Below are 23,803 nucleotides of genomic sequence, written 5' to 3'. Positions count from 1 at the left end.
TTCATGAATTATTTTTGTTAAGTGACATAATTAAATAATTAATATGAGATATGAAATTATCAATATAAGATTTGAAAATAAAAGATTCGATTTATTTACAAAACATTTAATTACAAAATTTATTTAGTGTAACGATTGAAATATATATTTGAATAATAGAAATAAACATAATTTATTTGTATAATTGCAACAAGATAATTGTTTGTTTCAAAAAATACAATTCAACACTATATAGATATAATTAGTTATTCTCTATAATATCTTTTTATAAATTGATCGCTGCCGATTTAACTGTTGACTGATAGTCAACAAGTTATAATATGAGATTGATTTATTATTATTTTTCTAAGAATATATGATTAGTTGTTTTGATTGGTATTACGTAAAAGTTGTAAATCCTTGTGTGTTGAAAATAGCTGGCTTAAAGCAGGAAGATAGTAATCAGGATAAGTATCAATGTCTTTCTGTGCTTTTTCCAGAGAATCACCTCCGGTACCAACGAAAAGTTTTTTAAATCCACATATAGAGGCAAATCTCATGTCCTGATGAACCCTAAATTTATATGTACGAATTAATAAAGCAATTTCTTTCGCAAGATAGATGTTCAAATAATGATATATGGATATAACACACATATACATATATAACTAGATATATATTTTTAAATTTTAATTTGAATAGCGTGAAGTTTAGTAAATGTTAAAAAGAAAAAAGCATAATGAATTAAAGAATTTTATCATTTTGTTCACTCACGTATCACCGATGAACAAACACTTTGGTGGATCCGTCACGTTGCACGTATCTAAAATGTAATCTTTTAAAACTTTGCCGGGTTTGCCACATATAATCGGTTTTCTCCCGCTCTGTTCGCTGATAAGGCGCATGAGCGGTCCAGGACCTGATAATAGGAAAGAAAAAAAAGAGTTATAAGTGTGTATATATATATATATTCTGTTTTTAACACACAAGGATTTATAACTTTTACGTAGTACCAATCAGGAGGACAACTAATCACATATCCTTAGAAAAATATTTCTTGTAAACATATTTTTTTTATGCCAAATATACATGTGTGCATCTTATATTCCATTGTGTGCGTAATGCACAAATACATATACATAAATTTGTGTATGATGTATATAATATGATTTTTATGTATAATTATTGTTCTCTTCATAAATACTTATGTGAAGAAGCAGATCCTTTTTTATGTTAAGAAATGTGCTTATTTCGACGATTATAAACTTGCAATTAATAAATAATGTAAATTAATAAATAATGTGTTTTAGATTTAAAAAATGTGTTTACATTACTTATAATAACGCTTATCACATATTATATTTACCTAAGATTCTTATTTTAGAAGGTGCATGTATCCATTCATCTACTGCCCCAACTAGAAACAATACATCTTCACGTTCAAGGCATGATATGGCCAAAGCTAGTTTTGCCCAGTTGCACTTAGAATCGAAATCGTAAATTACAGCTTTAACAGATGGTCGATCCACGACATTCTTTACAGTCGCAGCGTGATTTTTACCGTGAACTTTTGGCTGTATAATAAAAATTAAATTTAATATATTATTCTAAATTCCGCGTGGATTTTTTATTTAAATTAAAATTTTTGGATTGATAAAAAGTTTCTTTGCAAATTAACTTTTATGTTGATTCATATATCATATGTATGAATATTATTTGTATATTTATTGATTACATTGGAAAATTTCAGAAAAAAACAGAGAATTATTTTATTTACTTACTTCCTCTGTCGTTAATCGTATTCCTGCTTTTCTCAAAGCATTTCGCGATTCATTTGAACAGATGGCGAAAATCTCGTCGTGAAAATCGATCTTATTCAAGTACCAGATCATCACTTTGACGATATTAATTATATGTTCCTGTAACGTTAGCGTCTGTGTTATTTATTGACATTTCTAGAAATATTGGCTTTGATATTTTACATTATATCAATATGTGTCGCATCTTTATATATGAATAATATTACTTTTTTACAATATAATGGTCTTGATAAATATCAATGACATACATATTAGTGGCTATTAATGAGAATAATGAACTGATAGTTATTTATTATTGAATAATGAAACTGAGATAATATGCGATGCATTTTAATACCGTATAATATTCGTTTTAATTCTTGCAATTATACATACATATATTGTGTGTGTGTGTATTGATATTTTATGGAATTATATTACATATAAATTAATTATGGATATAAAAGCTAATTATATATAAAAATATAACTTTTACGAATTTATTTTTGATCTATATTTTCAACTTTAATGGTCATGCGAATCACAGACTGTCCTTTTAAATAAAGAGATAATAAGAGGAAGAATCATTGAAAGAGATTAACATAAATTCTATATACACGTACACAAACAAAATGATCATCGCATAAACTGATCGGTTAAAAGATGGGAGAAAAAAAAAACATATTGCATATTTACTGGATTCAAATGCAAGCCAGCACATTGAGCTCTGTCACAAAAAGTTTTATCCGAATCTTCGGTATTATTCGTCACCAAATATATCTTCTTTCCCAATTTTTGCAATGTCGCTAAAGATTCAAAACCTCCCTCGATAGGATGATTAATTTGCCATACGACTCCTGAGAAATACATATTATTAATCACAATTTTGTGTGCAATAGATACTAATTTTTTTAATGAAGATTTTTTGAATAAATTAACATTATATATCATTAATTCTTTTTGTCAGCTGCAACATAATATTAATAACATTATGCTATTGCATAAAAAAATATAAAAAATATAAAAAAATATAAATAATTTTCAAATATTAAAAGAAATGTCTTTAATTAAAATCTTTTATTTATTATTACACAGTATTTATCGAGTCAAACAATTGCTTTTTTGTATCTTTTTCAATATTATAAAAAATATAGCAGACATTTCAGATGTTCAAGTTAAGTGAAACATTTTATGTCACAGTTTTAGAAAATTATTTTAAAAATATATAATATATACATATAATCTTTAGTACATAATTTTTTTAAATTATAATCTTTTTGCTACAACCAATATATATAATCATATAATTATATTCTGTTAAAATTTTTTATATTTCACGAGAAAATGTATGATTTTTTAAATATATCATGTAAATGCGATCATAAATGAATTTTGTATTATTTCTATGTGATTAATCTAAGCAGTATGAGATGTATTGGATAAAGAGTATGGAAAATAGAACTTTTACTCACCATCGATGTCGGATAGAACTATGTCGAAAGACGATAAAAATTCCTGCAATTTTTCTGCCGAAAACGTAGAAAGATCCTCAGTCATTGGCATAGTGAGATGTTTATACTTTTAAACACGTTGGTGAGATATCTATATTTTTAAACACTGGTGTTATTTCCTCTCTGAAGTTCTTCCGATTCTAGTCTTAATAGTGAATCTTATTCCGTGCGCGATGCGAGACTTTCTGAATCGGTCGAACTTTCGGAAGCTGCTTTTAAAGACTAGTCATCCCTTGCATTATCTAAATGATAATCAGAACGGCATAAATAGAAAAGTGATTGAGTATTCAACTTTTGATAATACCGTAGACGTCTAAACATCCATCCAGTATTTATAAGTAGTGTCGTTTTGTGGTATTTATATTTATATTTACCTACGTAACACAGATGTCATGTCGTGGCACAATATTCTGAACATCAGCTCGAATTATCTTTTCAGTGTGAATCAAATCAAGATTTTATTTATGCCACGCGTAGTAACGGTGTTATATCACTACTATAGACGATGTAAACTTTGAACTTTGGTGAATAAATTTTGAACTTTATCACGTGAAACGAAAACGTATTAAAAAACATATTGAAAACATATTGTTAAACGATATAAAATTTGACAAAAGATACTTTGCGCATTTAAATAATAATAAAAAAAAATAAGACTTTTGTTAGCGACTTATTATTTTTATAGTTGATAATGTATTTGAAAAATATGCAAATATGTGTTCGTAAATATTGTCGCAGAAATGATCTACACTTTCAACGATTATGAAAACATAACAATTAAGAAATCCTAACGTATATTAATGAGAGAGAAATTTTGGAAATATATAAAATTTATATTGTATTATAATGAAAAAATATGATTGTTGCTAATTAGGGATAAGTCAACACACACACACACACACACACACACACACACACACACACACACACACACACACACACAAATGACGATTGAATGCCTTTGTGGGTTAATAGAATTTCAATTTATTAAGTTTCTTTTCCCTATAACGCCGTCAGTGTCTTGATTCTCATTTACAAAGGTATTACATAGCCGTAGCGGTAGTAACTAATAATCGATAATAATAATCGTAATCGTAATAATCGATGATCAATAATAATAATGACAATTGATTATAATAGTAATAATAATAATAATGATGATGATGATGATAATAATCAATAGTGATACATTATGGACAATCGCATCGTACTCTTAATCATCTTTCTCGTCCTCGTCGTCTCCCGTCATACAAAAATCATTATCAGTTTTGTCCGTTTGTTCGGATTTTCGATGCAAGAAAAAAAATATCTTATATACGTATTCACACACACAGCGATAAGAGAAATGACTAAATGACAAAATTATTTATCCATAACCCTGACTAGACAAGATGAACCTCATTATATTCCTACGCAGCGCGATTCGCCGCACAGCAATTCGTAGGTTATCAGATTAACATTGTATACGTACATAGAAACATTCGTCGCACAACAAGCGTGGTTAGCGCAGAGAATGTCGTCATGATCGATGGATCGACTTAAGATATCTTCGAAATTTTTAATAAAATATCTATATAAAATTATATACAGGGTATAGTATAATATATAGAATCTTCAACGGTGTATATCCTTCTGATTATATCATAACATAAGGCTTCAACGATGAACGGAGAGAAAAAAAAACAATGAAAAACAAAACTAATATATTATACATATCATTAAATATTATATCAAAATATCTATATATACCAATTATTTGAAAAACTAATTTAATGATAAAAAGTTTGCAAGTATATATCTTTTTGTTTCTTTGAATCTTTTTAATTTAAATTATTAAATTGTAATGAATATATTTTAATATACAGGGTGTATTAGAGCGACCGTATCAGCGGTTTTTTGAGGAAACTACGCATTTTCGTGAAAAATATTTCATACAAAAGTTATAGGGCTCTAAATGACGCATTATATAGTAGTATTATTATGATCTTGAATATTGTCAAGGTCACATGAAGATCACCTTGAAATTTTTAAATGGAACCACCTATTTTTCATTGCATATTCTTGTAGCTTACCTCGAGAGTTTTCCAAAACCCTGTATATGAGTTATTTTTTATTAAGTACTTTCTGAGTTATGAGACTTGAAGTTTACAGTATTTTGACATAAAATATAAAATATCTTGTGAAACTTTCAGTTTTTGGTAATTTTACCTTAATACTTTTGTGCACAGAATAATGAGATCAATCAATTGATGTAAAAAAAACACATAGTTGCTTTAAAAAAAAAGTATGTAATTTGCAACATATTTATTTTAAAGCAACTATATATATATATATATATATATATATATGTGTGTGTGTGTTTTCTTTACACCAATTGATTGGTCTCATTATTCTGTGCATAAAAGTATTAAAGTAAAATTACCAAAAACTGAATGTTTCACAAGATATTTTATATTTTATGTCAAAATACTGTAAACTTCAAGTCTCATAACTCGGAAAGTACTTAATAAAAAATAACTCATATACAGGGTTTTGGAAAGCTCTCGAGGTAAACTACAAGAATATGCAATAAAAAATAGGTAGTTCCATTAAAAAATTTTAAGGTGATCTTTATGTGACCTTGACAATGCTATTCAAGATCATAATAATACTACTATATAATGCGTCATTTAGAGCCCTATAACTTTTGTATGAAATATTTTTCACGAAAATGCGTAGTTTCTTCAAAAAACCGCTGATACGGTCACTCTGATACACCCTGTATATTCATAAATAATACAGTATTACTTGCAATTGTTGATGCAAATTATTTTATTTATGAGTGGAGCTATTACTAACATTTCAATGATAACTTTTATCGCAAAAGACCTCGAGTATTTCTCAATCGAATTTGAAAATATTGAATTTTTATGTGACGCAGAAAAATGATGATAAGAAAAAAGAACCGATTGAAACTTATAGACACATACAGAGAATATAAGATTGGAAACAATGTTATTTTTTTATATCTTTTTAATATATTGTATCTACATATAAATCTCGACGAATATTTTTTTCATCGATCGGCGACGATCACGACATGCTCTCCTAATAGGATTCTCAGTATTTTTTGAATCCACACACACACACACACACACAAAGATTTTTTTGAAAATCTCTTAACACATCAAGCTCGCGACCGTTTATTTTCTGCCAATGCAGTTACGCGATGGCCACTCTAAAGTGACTGGGGACATTTTGATCACACGAAAAAACTCGAGTGACATAGGGCGAAATGGGAGAAGGGAGGAAGCTTGATAAACCGTTTAACTGATAAAATTTTCCATTAGTGACATGACGAATAATTATCGGCTAATAAAAATTAATCATAATACAAAGATCATTTCGTCGTAATCATAACCGCATATGTTGTATTGTTCTTAAATTTTTATAATAGAAAATATTTTGTTATATATTTGCACAAACTGTTTATAATTAAATAATTTAATTTAAAATATATGTAATTTTGTATATTGATGATAGCTTAATAATTCAAACGCTCGATTTTATATAATTCAATTCGTAATGAAATTTTGTAATGAGAAATTAGTTACATTTTATCTTACGTATTATCTCTTTTCTTGAAAACATATTTTCTCTTATTATATTTTCATTAAAACATAATGTTTCATTAAAACATAATGTTTTATCGGTGGTATCTTTAAAAAAAAATCAGTTTTACGCAAGTACCAACATTACATTATTGAGATAGAGTGCATCTATACAAAAGTGGCGCAGACATAGTTTGTCTTTGAATATTTTTTCGCTTTTATTTATATAATTGTCTATAACGATCACGATCTTTTGATATAGTACAGACTATAAAACAACAATATATGCGCTATTTGTTCTTGTTTTACATGAAGAGAAAGTGAATTTTTGCAATATTTAAAAAGAATTATATATATCTCCTTAATACAAATATATTACATTATATATTTCTAATAAAATAATCAGTCAAAATTGGGTTATGCAAAATTTATAATAGATATATTTTTATCTTTTCTTATAAGTTTCCAGGTAACTACATTTATATTTTTATAATATTGTATTAATAAAAAAGAATATAATATTGCTACGTAAATAAATTATTTGCATCTTTTTTAAAATAAATGTTAAAAATCTTAATAAAGTCGAAAATATGAAACAGTAAATAGTAATTTTAGCATTATAAGCGATTGCAGTTAAATATTAATATCGAATGTAACGTTCGTGCGCTCATGTTGTAATTATGCATAATTATGCATGCATGTGTATAATATATACCGGTCACTTTATTGTTATTTGTATTACTTAACTGATAATTTTTATCGCGCAACTGATTTTGACGGTTAGCTTATTATGTGTAGGTACTGCGTAGAAATCATCATAAATTAAAAAAAATAAGATTTAGATTTTTTTTTATTTGTACTCATACATCTCGATTATTACTTAAGAAATGTAAGATTTTGAAATCTACGAGTATTTAATCATTCTAGACAGGAAATATGGAATGCGTAACAGCGGAATAATTCGTGCAAGAAAAAGATAATTTATCATATTTTTGCCGTCAAATTAATGCAAAGCTTGTTCTTGTAATGAATAACGCAGTTATTGAATTGTTAACATTTGTTTGACTATCAAAATATACGATCTCCACGATGACAGCTGCTCACGATAGGAAGTAAGTAAGCACTGTGTGCAGCGAGAGAACAATCGCGAAGAAAGAATCGATTCGATTTTATATCCTTTTTAAGATAGGACTAAAATAACTAAATATATTATACATTAATGCTAGGAGAATTACTTAAGTTTGTCTTGTATATTGCCTCCTTGAAAAAAATTTGATTTGTATTTTAAGCTATTAACATGTAATATGAAGTCTTTTAGTAGTCTAACGTAACAAGATCTATCGATCTTAAATTATTAATCTTGAAATGGTGACAGAAGATATTAATAATTTTATATATACAGTTCTATTATATAAATAAATTTTAATTACATAAATTAAATCGAATATTAATGAGCAATACTTTCTGTGTGATATTATGCATTAAATCATATTAGTAACAATATAATAACTTTAACTTACAAATAACGTTAATATAGTATAACGGAAAATATCAGTGATAATTTAGTGTTTAAGAATTAATCATACTCTTGCTTGTGAAATTTACAAAATGTAAATGCTGAAGCGGCAATATTGTATTGTATCGATCTATTTCCCGGTTTTCCCCGAGGAGATAACGATCATTTTCTATATATACCCTGCAATGTTTTAAGTTAATACGAAAAGCGGCGATATATTAGATCCGGCAGTGACGATAATGCCAACCACTACTAATTGTAAGTAATCTCGCTGTATAATAGGTGATCGTCATCCCCTACGTCGTCAGAATAATGAGGATATAACTTCCATGTTTTTCTAAGTGTTAGACAAAGTTAATGTGAGAGAAAAGTGAACGATTTCCTCGCATTCCACAACAAGCACTTATTAGTAGTCGTTGTAGTAGTTATCTTTGGTACAGGGAGGTTTAGGCGTTATATCATTAACAATCAAACACGCGCGTATAACAGTGCTTTTTAATATTAATTAGATATAGTTATGAAATTTCGAACGTTTTCGATTACTGTCAATGCTTGACAATCTTGATTTTCAAGGCTATTACCGATTGCATACAGCTTATTTCATAATCATAGTAATGTTATTTGTATTAATAATAATGCTAATCACATGTGAGGCACGCAAAAGCTTTTTCAATGAACTGCGCAAACGATTAAAGTTTAAGATGACTGAAGTTTATGGAGATATGCAAGATGAAAGAGATGAACGGCTCGGTTTCTCCCCTTGAAACGTGTATCTTCTTTATTCATATACACAAAACCGATTATTAATCCTTCTTCGAAAGAATCTGCCTTCGTCTAATCCCCAAAGTGAATCGATTATAAAATATTTTTGTTTGATTTTTATGTTAATGATTATAAGCTGTTATAGCCAAAGATTGCGTTTTATGTAGAAGATATTTTGGTAGAAATTGAGGAATTTTTGAAAAGCGCGATCTATGGATTCTTTACACATACATGATAAAAAGTATTGAATTTGTGAAGATTTTCGTCAAATCCGTTTAAGGGATTAAGCTCCGAGATATAGGGTAATGAACGAACATTATATACATATAGAGATTTACTATGATACGAGAATTTGGCTCTGTCTATCGCCGCCTTGATCTTAAATATCGATTTATCTATCGATCTATCTACCTGACTGATTTATCTGTCTAAAAATATCGCCTTAATGATGAATTTATAAATTCCTAATCCGAAGAGGCCGATATAGTCTTAGATGTATTTTTCAATATGAGGTCAATATTCGGTATAATTTTATAATCAAAATTATTCGTTAGAACTAATTGACTCGAATATTTGATTGATGTTATTTTAATTTCAGAATATTTTACATATTGATTTAATTGTCTCTTTTTTAATATGATTTTTTTTTTTCAAAAAATTACATTTTATGCCAGTAGATAAATTGAAATAATTATCACTATATAAATAAGTTGAATTGTGTTGATTATATAAATTTTACAAAATCTGTTTTTGATTACTGATTATTACATATATAAAGAATAAGTAAAGTTTTGAAATCGCTCGGAAAAGCCTTTTGCACGATATACATTTTAATTCTGGCAGCGAGACTTTCCTGGATCTCTTAGTTTGTGGAATAAAGAACTATATTGTTTCTAATGTACATTTTTCGACAAGATTAATCTTTGTGTTGATTATTTATTGATTTTATTAAGAAAGTATGTAGCATTCTAATAGAATAATAATAATTGATCTTTATTGTTAATCTTGTTATCACCGATAAATACTTCGCTTGGCGCTTCGAAATAATTTGATGTTTATTCTTATACGTATCGATAATATATTAGGTCATATATATCTTAAACTGTACTTGAGTACTATTCGAAGGGCATAAGGCAAAAAGAAATATTTTTTCTATGTAATTATAATTTACTTCGGAGATAATACTATATATTAAAATAAACAATATAAAAGTTAATTACATAAAAAAAAATTAATAAATTTAAGGACATTCAATTCTTGTTATAGGGTAACGTATTTAATATATTTAATAAATTACCTATGTTATATCTATTTTAATATTGAATAATATATATTAATGATATGAAAAATTTGTTAAACTTACGCAGTTAAATGATGATATGATGAATTATAAAATAATAACAATAAGCAGACTGTAATGTTATTGAATATTGACAGAATATGACATTACGAATTATGCGATTAAATCAGGCAAATTCTTCAATTATACTTGTACTCCGAAACCGGTACTTGTGCTCCGAAATCAATTAAAACTTTTCATAGAAATCCTATAATTTGATTTCATTATATCAAATGATAATTAAACATAATTCTTTTCACAAATTTTTTTGGCTAATATAATTAGAAGATAACGAGAGGACTTTAGTTCTTTTACCTGTGCCCTTTGTGATACTAAACGCTGGTCATATTCATCCTCGCATTATTTAAAATTTAAATCAAAAGCACTGCGCCAAAAGGCACGATTAGGGAAAAATTGATTGGACACAGAGAGAATTTTTAAAAGATAATTTTTACAGAGAAAATGCAACACGGAACGCGTGCGGGCGACGAAAAATATTCTTGGATGTCGCCGCGTGAATAAGTAGCATAACGACCGACAGCGGATTTAGTGCCTCCTCGACTATTCTCCCTTTTTCCCATCGTTTACTCCATACGTGAATTCATACAATTTACTTCTTTTTTTTTGTTTATTTTGTTCGTAAATAATTAGATCATATAGTTAATCGTTATCTATCTTTCCGCGCGCGTGCGCGCTTTCGAATACGTGTATATATGTGTGTATGTTTAATTAATTATAAGTTCGCGCCCCCCTTTCTAATATAATACTATAACATTACAGGATTATATACAATCAGAGTAACAGCGTTATTTATTGTTATTGTTATTATTATTTTATATTAATAATATTTCAATAATATTATATATTATTATAATAATTATAATCATTATTATTCTTCTCACACACACACGCATCTCTAATCTAAATCCTTTTTCTTCAATAAATCGGCGCGCCCGCGTCGTGTTGCTCATTTAGGTATACGAAGTGCTTAAGGCGCAAAGTATATAACCCGTTATATCCTATTGTAAAATTTGTCACTAGGATGCGAAAGTTCGAGAGATTTTACTATAGGCCTTCTCAGGCGATCCTGTTGTCTTATCAACGCACGTGCAATTACTTCGCGTGCACTATTACTTAATACAAAAGAAAAAAATAGAAAATTAAAAAAGATTAAACTAAATCTTTTTTATTCTATTATTTACTTTATCTTTCTCTCATGACAATTAGCCGATCTTAATCTTGAATAAAGATTCGTCTAAGAAAGCTTCTTGCAAAATCTCGCAAAGGAGTGTTTGAAACAAGTAAAACTCTATCTTACTTCTCCGACAAATCCATCAGTCTTTTATTGACTGTTCCAATTCCGAAAGAATTTGATTTTGAGATATATAATGGACCACTTTTAATTTTTAATCGTATGCATGTGTTTGTGTGTATCTGTTTTCATATGTCGTTTGACGTCGCCCAATTTTCCTCAGCTCAAATTCCTCCCTGTGTATTTAACAATCATATCATCTTTGCATATTCATTTCTTTTCTATTTACTTTACCTTTTTTCCTTCTATAAGAAACATAATATCTTCCACTTTTTTTCTTTTGAATTGAGAAAATGTTTATAAATGTAAGACAAATATATAATTTTAAAATATGGTTTTTATAATTCATTTTTTTTAATAATTATTTTTAATTTTGTAATAATTTTCAATTATTTTCTGCTTTATAAATAATTACTTAATTGTTTGGTAAATAATAAGTCGGACATAATCATAGCAAAAGCCTGAACGAGAATAAAATAATCCGCCAAATAGTAAAAATATTATATAATAAAATTAGATAATATTAGAGATTGAATGTAGATTGATCAGAGACGTTAATTAGGCCAACTATATGACTCTAATTGTAAGATTACAATTTCTAACTATTCGTTCTGATAAATTTAGCAATATCAAATCGATTAGTCGATTATTAAAAAAAAACTCGCAAAGCAAATTGACATTAAATAACTTATATTAAAATCACTAAGATCTATATCAGGCGATAGTTTTATAACATCTTGTATTCTGTGCCTTACTTACGGTAAGACGATAATATGTAGAACTTTAAATATTGACAGCATTTTTCAAAAGTTTTTCAAACATGCTGTCAATATCTATTGTCATTTTGTATTGTCATAAACAATGTAGCTGTTGGAAATTTTTGATTTAGTATTTTTCTATATTTTTCAAACATTTTTTGAACGTTCTCTAAATATATGAACATTGTGATTAATATTTTATTATTTAATTGCAAGTTACAGAGCTGACAAATTCGAGCCGGAGAAATAATGGTGACGCATTTTCTTGTACTTAAGTTCTTTTCCCTTCTTTTCTTCTCATATAATTGTCCGTTTCTCCACGACGAGATGTGATAGCATCGCTTCGATCCAATTAGTCGATTACAAATTAAGCGATGTTACTATGAAATTATTGCACATTGAACGTACAATTATCGCTGAGTCTTTGAATACTGCGAGAGATTTTTTCTTTTTCATGAATGCTAATATAAAATGATCTGGAAATTCATTATGTCTTACTTAATTATGAATTAACTCTTTTGTCGTCTCTTTCGTGTCTCCATGTATATCTCATACATATCCTCCGTGCGTATGTGTGTATGTGTGTATATGTATAATCCGTGTATGTATTTATATATAATTATAGTATATATATGCAGGATGCCCCGCATTTTTATCATATCTTCTTTCTGCAAATCGATAAATTTAGCGCACATTTTTCTTGTTAATAATGGTAGAGAAATTGATGATTAATAGGCTTCAAATTATAAAAATTGTAGTAAATATTTTTATTTAATATTAAGTGGATTTTAATAGAATTTTAATTAAAAATTTAATTATCAATATTTAATCATAAAAAATATAAAAGTTGTTTGAAATTAATCAAAGAATTCGCGGACGAAAGAAACGGCGCAAGAAACTAGCATGATACTAGTATGACATCTCGTATGCAATATTCATTTATTTATTTATATATTTATATACAATATTAATATATGTATATTAAAATTATATAATATATGTGTAATATAATATATTAATATTATATATTTATTATATATATGTTTCTCTCACATTAGTGCCTATTTATTGTTAGTTAAGGAGGAATGTAGTCTTAGTGGTCGTGATGAATTGAGCGAGATAAAGAAAATCATTTGAACCAGCCGGCACGTGTATCGTCTGGTGTCCGACTGATAACTATATATATAACAGGAAACTCTATAAATTTTCGACACGGTGAAAAAAGTACAATTTTCCGTGCCTTTCACTCTCGGAGTTTAATGTGAGTACGATTAGCTAGGCCTTTCTTCATCGCGCTTACGGCTAAGATTATAAGTGGGCTAAATGTCCTCGCGTTTCTTCTCACGTCCTCGGTTATCTCGATTATAATTAGCATCGCTTAGGCTATTGCTCATAGACGAGTTGTAAATGCTTAACTTCTGCTCTGGTTAATTATTTCGGTACTACGCTCAAATCGTAATAATAATCGGATATTTATTAGAATGCCCGCTTATTGACAGCGACATCAGCAACTAATTCGCGTTTACGCGTTTGATGCGAGTCGTGGATGCTCGTGTTTAGGATCTTGACGAATTTTGATTGTTTCGAAATGCGTGAATGCGTAAAATGATGTGAACAATGAATATATATTAATGATACGCTGAAAGAAAGAATAAGATAAATGATATTTCAAAGAATCGATACTTCTAAAATTATTGTTAATTCGTTATATATTAAATAAATAGCAATAAAATAAAAGAAAATTTCCAGAGGAATATTCATCGTATATATACACGCGCAATCTTGCGAAATTCATTCTACAGTCGCGCGTATTTTCTACGAAAATCTCATCTGCCTTACATTTAACTTTACAAGAATCAACCGCTACACAAATGCACACTTTTGCGAATGGGCGAAAATGCTGAAGAACCACAGTCTTTGTGAAACTTAGCATATCGAGAGAGGATTAATTATTCAACGCAGACAAAAAATTTTTTTTAAATCCGTCGGTTCGGCGAACTTCAGGCCACAAAACGCTGTGGGAAAAGTCTAGCTTAACCTTCCGTCATATACGGACGCGTCAGAGCGTCAGACATACTTGATTTTTATCCCACGAGGACAAGAAGAGCCTGCAAAAGGCCGAATCTTCCTCGGTAGCCTTTTAACTACAGTATGCAATATATCTATAAAATACGCTCTTCCCCCCTATTGACATTAATTGCATTCAGCAGAAACAACACTGTTGGGCAATCGTAAAAATAAGAACCGGCGATCATACTTCTTACTATCGCCACAATTTGTTTAGTATCTTAACAATGAACGATTACCACGTAATGATCTTAGACAATTATAAAAATTATGAATTATGAATGATATAAATAGATACGGTTTTTTTTTCATCGCCACACTGTGAGTTACAAAGCCACTGGTGTCCCTCGGTGTCATAATTCGACACCTCGTTCGAGCGCCGTGAATCGAGCATAGGTCCGTCTCCTGCAGGATCACTGGAGGACCCTGAAGACGGAAATCGAATCGAGCCGTATACTTAGAAGATAGATTGAATTCTCTCTCTCGAGGATTTAAGAGTCGCGCCTATATATCCTAACGTACCTCCTATTTAATCCTTAAACGTACTCTTTCAAGCGTACTCTCTCTCTAACTAGCTTTATCGTCAGATACGCACGCTACGATGATTGTATATACTCCGGGGCCTCATATCACTTATATTGTCGCGAGATATAATCTTTCAGTATGATATTTCTAACGTAGTAGAGTCACCCGCGTTGTCATCGATCAATTGATGATTTGACAGTCGACGGTGTATTAGAAATATCAACGGAGATCCGCGGGAATCGCTCATATATATTATAATACACGGTAGAATATAATACATATGTTTTACTTTTATATGTGTATATATGTGTGTATATATACCTACATATATATACACACACATCACTCTCTGTGCTTTCTTCCCCTCATCGGGAATCAATTCCTTACGACAAACATATATATCGTCCCTGCTTCTCCGTCATTTACATACATACATACAAGTGTTTACGTAGTTTAGCGAAACATCAACAATTTACTTTATAAGGCCCAAATATTGTGCGCTACTTGTTCAATCAAATACGCGAAAGAAGTTTCTTTTTTTTGTTTTTTTTTCCTTTTTCTTTTTTTTTTTCTTTTGCGAAAGTGAATCTGCGCCCTCGGTTCGTTCGATCATGCTCGATTCACGGAGGGCGCGTGACCCCTTTGATCGATAATCAGTGCTGAAAACCAAAATCATCAAATAAATATTAAAAGTGTAATTTAATTTATTAATTCGTAAATTAAGAGACATTTGTTTTGAAAATTTAAAATATTTTATATAGCTATTATTAATCATTATAATGGTTTATAAGTTATGCTCTTTTATTATTCATTGTATATATGTTGTTGTAATTTTGATTATGTGAAAATATAATTATTGTTTATATATATGTAATAACGATACATTTTTTGGATTTTGTGTAATTTAACTGAAAATATAAATTACGAAATTTATAATAATTCTTATCGTATTATTATGCTACTTGTTATATATCTTATCCTAGTATCTTATCCTGCAAGTAGTAAATAGTGTCAATAATAATAATTTTCTTCAAATAACAATTTTCATTTTATTTGTAGAATAATAGTTATATAAGAGAAACAAGTTATTTTTGTAGGTGTTTTTAATTGTATATAGTGTGACGCACTATATGAAATTTATGAAAAATGTTTTTACTTCTGTCTGACCCGCCTTTTTCATCCTTATGTAAATACTTTATTTTACTAAGTCTAATTTATTCACAATACCAAGAAAATTCTTTTGCGTCACGTGTAACTCTGAAAGATACAGTTAACAAACAAATTCTTGAAGGTAGTAAACAAGAGTTCTTCAAAAAATCAATATCTTGAGTCATACAATAAGAAAATAATCAATATTTGTATACGTATGATAAGAAAATAATATGAAAAGGTGATTATAAAATGCATCAAAAATTTAACATTACAGATCTGTATATCGAGTTTGTTCGAGTTTTTTTGCATTTTAATTTTTAAATGAAAATGCACTAGAAATCTCTTCACAAAAACATTTATATATATAATGCTCGATTTATATAATGCTCGATTTCAGCAAATAATTTAGATTGTCGAATAATATATCGCTTTCACAGCGGAAAATTTACGAATTATAAGTTGATTATAAATCAAAGTTAATATTTGATTTGATCTAGAAATCATCTTCGCACTGATTATCTCTCGAAGGGTCATTAGCGCCGCGTCTCGACGCTCAGCTGATGTCGGCGACCGAGGCGAAGGTCACCGCAACTCTCGAGCGAGTGATTCAAGCGGAAAACTTCTATACGTATTCGTTATCTGAGCCGCAAGTCCGGCTCGCAGTTGTTCCGGATCCGGATTTTGACAGTGTCAAAATTTTGACATGATTTTGTCTACTCGATCGCAAACGATACAGTATCTCGATCTTAGGATTAGAAGCTGAAGCCTAGCGCAACTAGGTCAGCGATACGATCGTCGATCTAGCTGTGTTGACGAGATGTGCTGATCATCTTTCCTCGAAATTATGAGACACGGAGACAGGCTCCAAAACAAATCTCCCTCGCAGCAGCGCAATGGCCGATTCTCCGCAAGCGTCGAGCGTATCATTGATGATCCCGTTTCTTCTCTTCGTGAACTCTTTCGTTTCTCTCCCTCCTCCCGACATATATAATAAACGGACGACGCGCATTGAACGACTATGGGAGATTCCTCGGGATTTCCCTTCTAGAATGCCTTGTATCAGATTCGTCCTTTCCTAACTTCCTCTAGATCCACGGTCCTCAAGTGGCGCTGTCGAGAACAATGGACTTTTTGTTATCTTTACGACGACCAACCAGCTGGCGAATTTGCGCGGAGATGCTCGTGGACGATCGGTCGGTCTCCTCGATCGTTGAGGTAGCCAGGACCACCGCGAGAGTCGGCGACGACGACGACGATGAAGAAGAGGAAGAAACGGTGGCGATGCCGTGGCGATCGATGGTGTTCGTCGACTGGCTGCGTCGCGACGGCGTCGATCTATCATCATCGCTGGACGTCGCAAGCAGCGTCCTCGCCGTCGTCGTCGACGATGTCGCGGACCGTTCTGACGCCGTCGACGACGTCGTCGAGCCTCTAACATACTGTTGGTATCTCGTGGTTGACGACGCTTGTTGCTGCTGCTGCTGTTGTAACCTAATAGCATGATAGGCGTCTCTTTGTTCAGCTCGCGACATGACCAAAGCTGTTGCCTGATCCCGTCTGAGATTGTGAGGTTTCTCGTTACTGATGGTGTAGGAGGATGACGAGTAGTGCGAGGGCGACGAGACGGGGAAGGTGGTGCTTGCGACGGAGGTGGTGGCGGCGGTAATGATGGTGCGTGTAGTGCCGGATGTGCCGGTGACCGTTGGTAGAGCTGCTTTCGGTGCACCGTCGACCAACGACTGGAACGCAGAGTCCGATGGATGACGTACGAAAGGCTCAGGAGCAGCGACTGGAGGCCGTTGTTGCTTGTCGTCACCCAGATCGCCAGCGCAGCCGTAATCGTAGCTGCAGCAAAGCTGCCCGTCCTACGAAGAGGTTCGTGGGAGATTGGGTTAGCCACGGCGGAGGGAATTAGGTTTTTTTCGTTGTCGACTTGGTTCACCGACTTCGGGTTGGAAGGTCTTGGCTGGCGTGACGCACGAGAGAACGCGATATGGTATAGTGAGATTCGGAATATGTGTGACACGTGTCGAAGATAAAATGCAAATGTATGAGAAGGAAATGAGCTTGTTTATCGCGAGCTGGATCGAGTGTTTTGAATAAAGGAAAAGAATATATTATTTAAAATTTTTCTTTGCTATAATGAAATATTATAATTAATAAATAATATAATTTATTTTCTTTTTTAACTCTATTTGTCAAAATTTTTGAATCATTACAATTGAAAATTACAATTAATTTACTTCTTACAAGATTGCAATATTAAGAATTTTATATACATATATGTATGTTTTTCTTTCAATAATATTATTTATTGAAAGAACTTATTTTTTTTAATTAAATTATTGTAAGTGTAAAGAAACTTATTTCTTATTAAAAATAATTGATTAAATAAGTACGCATTAAATAATAGCAAAATATTATATATATATATATATATATATATATATACATATATGTATATATTTCATATTTTAAACAGATTATTTTACTTCTCATATTTTATATTTTTCTAAATGGAAAAAATTTCTAAATGAAAAATTTCCAAAGAAAAATTTTTCTAATCGGAAAAATCAAGAACGCTAAAAAATGGTTTAAATATTAAATTATTATTCTCGCAATCGATTGTTCAGCGGGCCAAAACTTTCCGACCTGTAGTCGAGAAGCAGGTATTTGTTCACATAGTATGTAATTCATTGTTTCGTAGAACAATACCGCATCAGTTCCGCCGTGGCGAGATAATTAACCAATGTGCAAGAATCCGCGACCCCCGTTTTACTTCCCTTGAAACTTTCCTTCCGATGTCCCTTCCACCCGTACCGATGGCGCCCTTTTCTCTCGATAAGAGATGATGACTTGCAAGTGGTTACGATCACAATTACAATAACTGTAAAGATACTCATGCTGACATTCGAAGGGGGAAGGGGCAAAACAATGAATTTCCATAATATGTCTTTGATACCTGGCGACAAATCTCTAAGTTTTCTACTTTCCGCTACGATTCTGGCGAGATACCTTTCTACGTAATGTGCATATGAATACTTGTATATTGCGTTATTAATATAAAATTATAGTTGAAAATTAAATATTTCAACAGATTTTAATTTGAACAATAAATTCTGAGATTATTTTCTTTATACATAATTTTTATCTTGCCATAATCGATGCTGGATAAATCGATACAAAGAAAGAAAGAGATCTCTTGGTGCTTCTACCGAATCTCGAATGCAGATCGGAGGAGGGTGCAGTGGAGGCTCAGGTGCGACAACGATTTAATAATAATTAAAAAAAAATAAAAATAAAAAAGAGAGAAAGACACACACAAAAGAAAAGAAATACAGTCACGAATCCAAGACGCAGTCCGCGTATGTGTGTTGTGTGCACATGTGTGTGTATGTGTGTCTGCCACCTCGTGCGCCATGCTCCTCGATCGACACGAGAAAGACCCGATCGAACGGATTGCCTTCTCTTTTATCTTTTTGCATGAACGACCGTGCGTCTCAGAGTGTGCATAAATAAAAAAAAGAAAAAAAATGAGAGGAGGTGATGCGCAACCTTTGTGAGGGAAGAATAGGTGATAGAATTTTAAGGTGCATTGATTTGATGCATGCAGATTTCGAAAAAACGTGCAGTCGCGTCCGAGATTAAGATAGCACGTCGTATTCTCGAGTTGAAATGTGATGATAAGGAACATGCAAACTATTTTCCGTATATAGAGGCGCTCTATATTTATATCAACAAGAATATATGTCTATTTTAGATAATAAATTAGCAAATGGATAGAAAAGAAATCATTAATCGCAATCGTATCTATTATTGAAATGATTTATAGGGATATAATGAATCAAGAACAATGACGGTTATCTCAAACATCATCGATGGTCAATAATTTTTGCTTAGTAGGTAATATTTAATAAAGAATTTTGTTGACGAATATCAATTTAAAATTCCTTCGTTCTCAGATAAGAAGATCACGTCGAGAACACTCTCCTTCAAACGAGATGTACATGCTACGTGCTCGCGATACATTTATATATCCATCGTCGAATAATGATAAAATTTTTGGTGATAAGCGTGCGACGATCAATCTAGCGATAACGGGTCCTAATGGGACATTAAAGAGAAGAAACGAACAAGTAGAAAAAAACTACACAGTATCGAGCGAGAATACGAGACACGGAAGCATTTAAAAAAATGAAAGACGAAAGAGAAAGAGAAAAAGAGAGAAAAAAGAGAAAAAGAAAATATAAAAATTCGAACTTAAAAAAAATAAATAGGCAAGAAGCAAGCGTGAGGAAGACTAAGAAAGCACTGGAGCACTCCGTAGTCGTAGTACATTAATTGGCAATAAAGACAGAAGAGAAGAGGCAGGTAGTAGAGATTATAGGTGAGGTAGAAGTGACGTGATTACCGATGCACACAACACGCGCTATTGCTCACCAATTGGGCGCAGTACGGCACCTGCAAGGATACCCATTGTTAGGCTATATGAGATTAGTCAGTCACGGGCAAGGTGGCGGGGTTAATTTACAACAGCATGGTCATAGGCAGACAATGTTTCCCCGACTGCAATTTCCACCCTTCCCCTCTCCTTCTCCTATATATATAGGATCATCCCTTATATCGCCCTCGCGTGACCAGGACCTCTCTGTGCGCCGCGCCGATCCACATCCACGATCGTCGCGGCTTATTGTTAGAAGATCGATCCGTCAGTAGAATCAGCCGAATTCCACGTCTCAGGTGGTTCCCGGCTAATCGATGCCAGTATCACCGGAAAATCGTACCGTCGCTTTTGATTGAACGTTCGGCGAACAATGTTCAGAACACTGATCGTCGGCGATCAGGCGATTCGATCGCGGATCGGATCGGTGGGCTCAAGATCGTGGTGTATCCTCGATAACTGTGAGGATTATTTTCGATTCGTCGCCGGACAATAAACATTAATAAAATGATCCATGCAGGGCCGACCCGAAGCACGCGTTAATCGTGAGATCTCGGTTCGATCTCGGTTTGGCATATACGGGGTGTCCCGGATCTATGTTATCTTTCAACCAAGGATCTTGATTTCAATTATCATTAGAAAACAAAAAGTTTTTAAGTATTGAGTTAACAAATTCAATTCATCTTATTAAGTGAAAATGACAAAACTGAAGATGGTTTAATTGATTCTTAGAAAGTTTTAGTTGAAAATTTAATGTTGAAAGCTAACATTTTCATAAACATTTACTTTTTGTCCGATTTGTATTACTTTTGTAAAAATTTACCGTAAACTTTTTACAGTCTGAAAAATAAATTAATAAGCATGAAACACCCTGTATAATATTTCATCGTCACCCTAATTATGATTTCTAAGGAAAATTTTATAAAAAATATAAAAATATTTTTTTATGAATAGTGCACGTGTGTGTATATGTATATGTAAACTTTCTAATCCTAAGTTTTATAGGCAGTCCAACAATAAATTCTAAATCGTTAAACTATTGCTAAAATTATTTATCACAAATTATTTACTACTGTTGGCTTATTATTTCTGTAGGTAAGATTACGTTAATTAGAAATCTTTGAAATATAACTATAGATCTATGTGTGTTTAGGGTGACAATATATAGGATATCGATAATGAGAGTGAAGCATTTATGAAGAAGCGAAACAGTGAGCTTTCTCGACATTCAGAGTTTTCTTCGAGACTCATTGTCAGCCATATGTACTAACCGGGATTCTCACGGCCGTGGCAGTGTTCGATCGTCTATAGTTTTTAAATGTAGAGTAATGTTTTCTCACAGAAAAGAGTATATGTGATATTTTGTAAGAATTCTCTGCTAATGTTAGAATTCTCTGCACTCCTTTAAATATTTAATTGACCAAAACGCAGCAATTGTTTGTTTAATTTAGTTAAACAATCTTTTTTACATTTTTTCATTTTGTTGTTAGAGTATTGATAAAGTATTTTAGTTTTTTGTATGAAGAGGCACATGAAAAGATTAAACAGATTTTTAATAAACAAAAAATTAAATAGAGTTAGTTTCAAACAATTATAAATTATGATAAACAAACGATATTTTTTTTAGGGCTTTAGAAGAAAACAAAGAAAAAAAGAGAGAAAGAGAGAGAGAGAAGAAAGAGTCATTTAGTGTAATCTAATATATAATTTATTTTCTCTCACGTAAAGGATGTAAACTAATGACTAATGACGAACGCTGCCACGTGCAAGGCAGGCAACGAAAAATAAATAACATCTAGTTTAGGCTAGCTTGGGGACGCCCCTGGATGTGTATGAAAAATGTATAAAAATATGTTTTGAATAATTTACATTGATGAGTACAGCTCGCATAGCGCGACGCAATGCTCACCGAGAGAAGAGCTGGTTAATAATGATTTTATATATATATATATATATATATATATATATATATATATATAATATATATATAATACAGATAACATCAATATTACATCATACATTAACATATTAATTTTTTTTGTGAAATACAACAGTGAAGCGTTTCTGAATAGTTTCAGTTCAATTCGATTAGTTAGATTCATGCGAGTGCGAAGTTAGATTTTAACATATATTTTTTTTGTAATATACAATTCTTCTTCTCTCAGCACATGGTTAATAAAAGTCAGCGTTTAGCTTTGCGGATTTGTTCGCGTTAATATACATCGCAGAAATGAACGGCATACTACGAAAAAAGAACAGTCAGTATATGTACCTTGTATTATTCGAGGCTTACCTACTGACAATACATAAAACAGAAAGATAGATAGAGAGTAAAAGAATTGAGAAAATAAGATGATACGAATGCTTGTGTGTACGATTTCATGTATATATGGCGGATAATTTAATTGGACATATGTCATAAGAAGAAGATGGAGACTATCGTAAAACGTGCAGGAAGATACTTATGATTTACTATCAATTAAAATAAAAAAAAACAATTAATCTTTATATTTTGTGTGAATCTCTATCAAACATTTTATTTTATTTTTTTTATGAATGTTTTTTTATTTTTATATTTTATTTTATGTTAAAATCAAACTAATTCGCGAAAATACTATACAATTGTTATTAGTAATTTTATTTAAATATACTAGGGCACGCAACACAATTATTCTGTACAAAAATGACATTTATGATAATGGAATGAATGTTAATTATCGTTATGGAATCAATCTAATAGGAAAAACGCGCGCGAACTGAGATAAAATTGATTAACACGATTTACGTCGATGACTCCGCCATGTATATATAAGTGTACATATTCTGCGACGGACGCCTGTCGCGCAGCAATTATCTTGCGTCTTATATCGGCATAATATAGCGAGCGCAATTGAATAGGCATATGACACATCCATTAAATTGAGGCAATATTTCGTTTCATTTACTGACCTTGAGCTTTTGAATTCGCGAGAGAGGAAGGCGCGATGGTTACATAGAAATCTCGTCGGGATGGTTCTCTGGTTTTAATTTCTTCGCTATTTAAATTTTGCCG

The 23,803-nt window shown here is 31.2% G+C and overlaps 3 protein-coding genes across 9 annotated transcripts in view; 1 reads left to right on the top strand and 2 right to left on the bottom strand.

Moving 5' to 3' along the window:
• LOC145943495 (uncharacterized) overlaps positions 1-23,803 on the top strand; it is a 122,474-nt gene that overhangs the window by 66,658 nt on the left and 32,013 nt on the right. The gene's annotated exons all lie outside the window — the stretch shown is intronic.
• LOC145939499 (uncharacterized) lies at positions 237-3,533 on the bottom strand. The gene is made up of 6 exons (XM_083043834.1): positions 3,251-3,533; positions 2,475-2,635; positions 1,761-1,898; positions 1,346-1,553; positions 754-898; positions 237-552 (listed from the first exon to the last, which is right to left on the bottom strand). Exons 1-6 carry the CDS (start codon positions 3,339-3,341, stop codon positions 360-362), a joined length of 936 nt encoding a protein of 311 aa, XP_082899960.1. The 5' UTR covers positions 3,342-3,533; the 3' UTR covers positions 237-359.
• LOC145943424 (protein kinase C-binding protein NELL1) overlaps positions 5,997-23,803 on the bottom strand; it is a 74,628-nt gene continuing 56,821 nt past the window's right edge. For 2 of the 4 annotated variants that reach the window (XM_083050944.1, XM_083050929.1), the window contains 2 exons: positions 20,722-20,771; positions 5,997-18,175 (listed from right to left, as the gene is read on the bottom strand). In XM_083050944.1, the coding sequence (XP_082907070.1) occupies positions 17,386-18,175; positions 20,722-20,771 (840 nt within the window). In that variant the 3' untranslated portion in view covers positions 5,997-17,385. The remainder of the gene's footprint in view (positions 18,176-20,721; positions 20,772-23,803) is intronic. The other 2 variants (XM_083050933.1, XM_083050940.1) reach the window with 2 other exon arrangements.

This window comes from Prenolepis imparis, unplaced genomic scaffold (assembly GCF_030444845.1).
Source record: "Prenolepis imparis isolate NDT839.2.m4 unplaced genomic scaffold, iyPreImpa1.0 SCAF_1, whole genome shotgun sequence".
NCBI classification, from domain to species: domain Eukaryota; kingdom Metazoa; phylum Arthropoda; class Insecta; order Hymenoptera; family Formicidae; genus Prenolepis; species Prenolepis imparis.
Note: the sequence above shows the minus strand (reverse complement) of the source record. Positions and strands in the feature narration are given on the sequence as shown.

Bases quoted from the DNA above. Each gene is read 5' to 3' on its own strand.
- LOC145939499 (XM_083043834.1), bottom strand. From the start codon at position 3,341: ATGCCAATGACTGAGGATCTTTCTACGTTTTCGGCAGAAAAATTGCAG. The intron at 1,554-1,760 runs GTAAGTAAATAA...TTTATTATACAG, and splicing joins TACGATTAACGACAGAGGAA to CCAAAAGTTCACGGTAAAAA. The intron at 899-1,345 runs GTAAATATAATA...TCCTATTATCAG, and splicing joins TTCTAAAATAAGAATCTTAG to GTCCTGGACCGCTCATGCGC.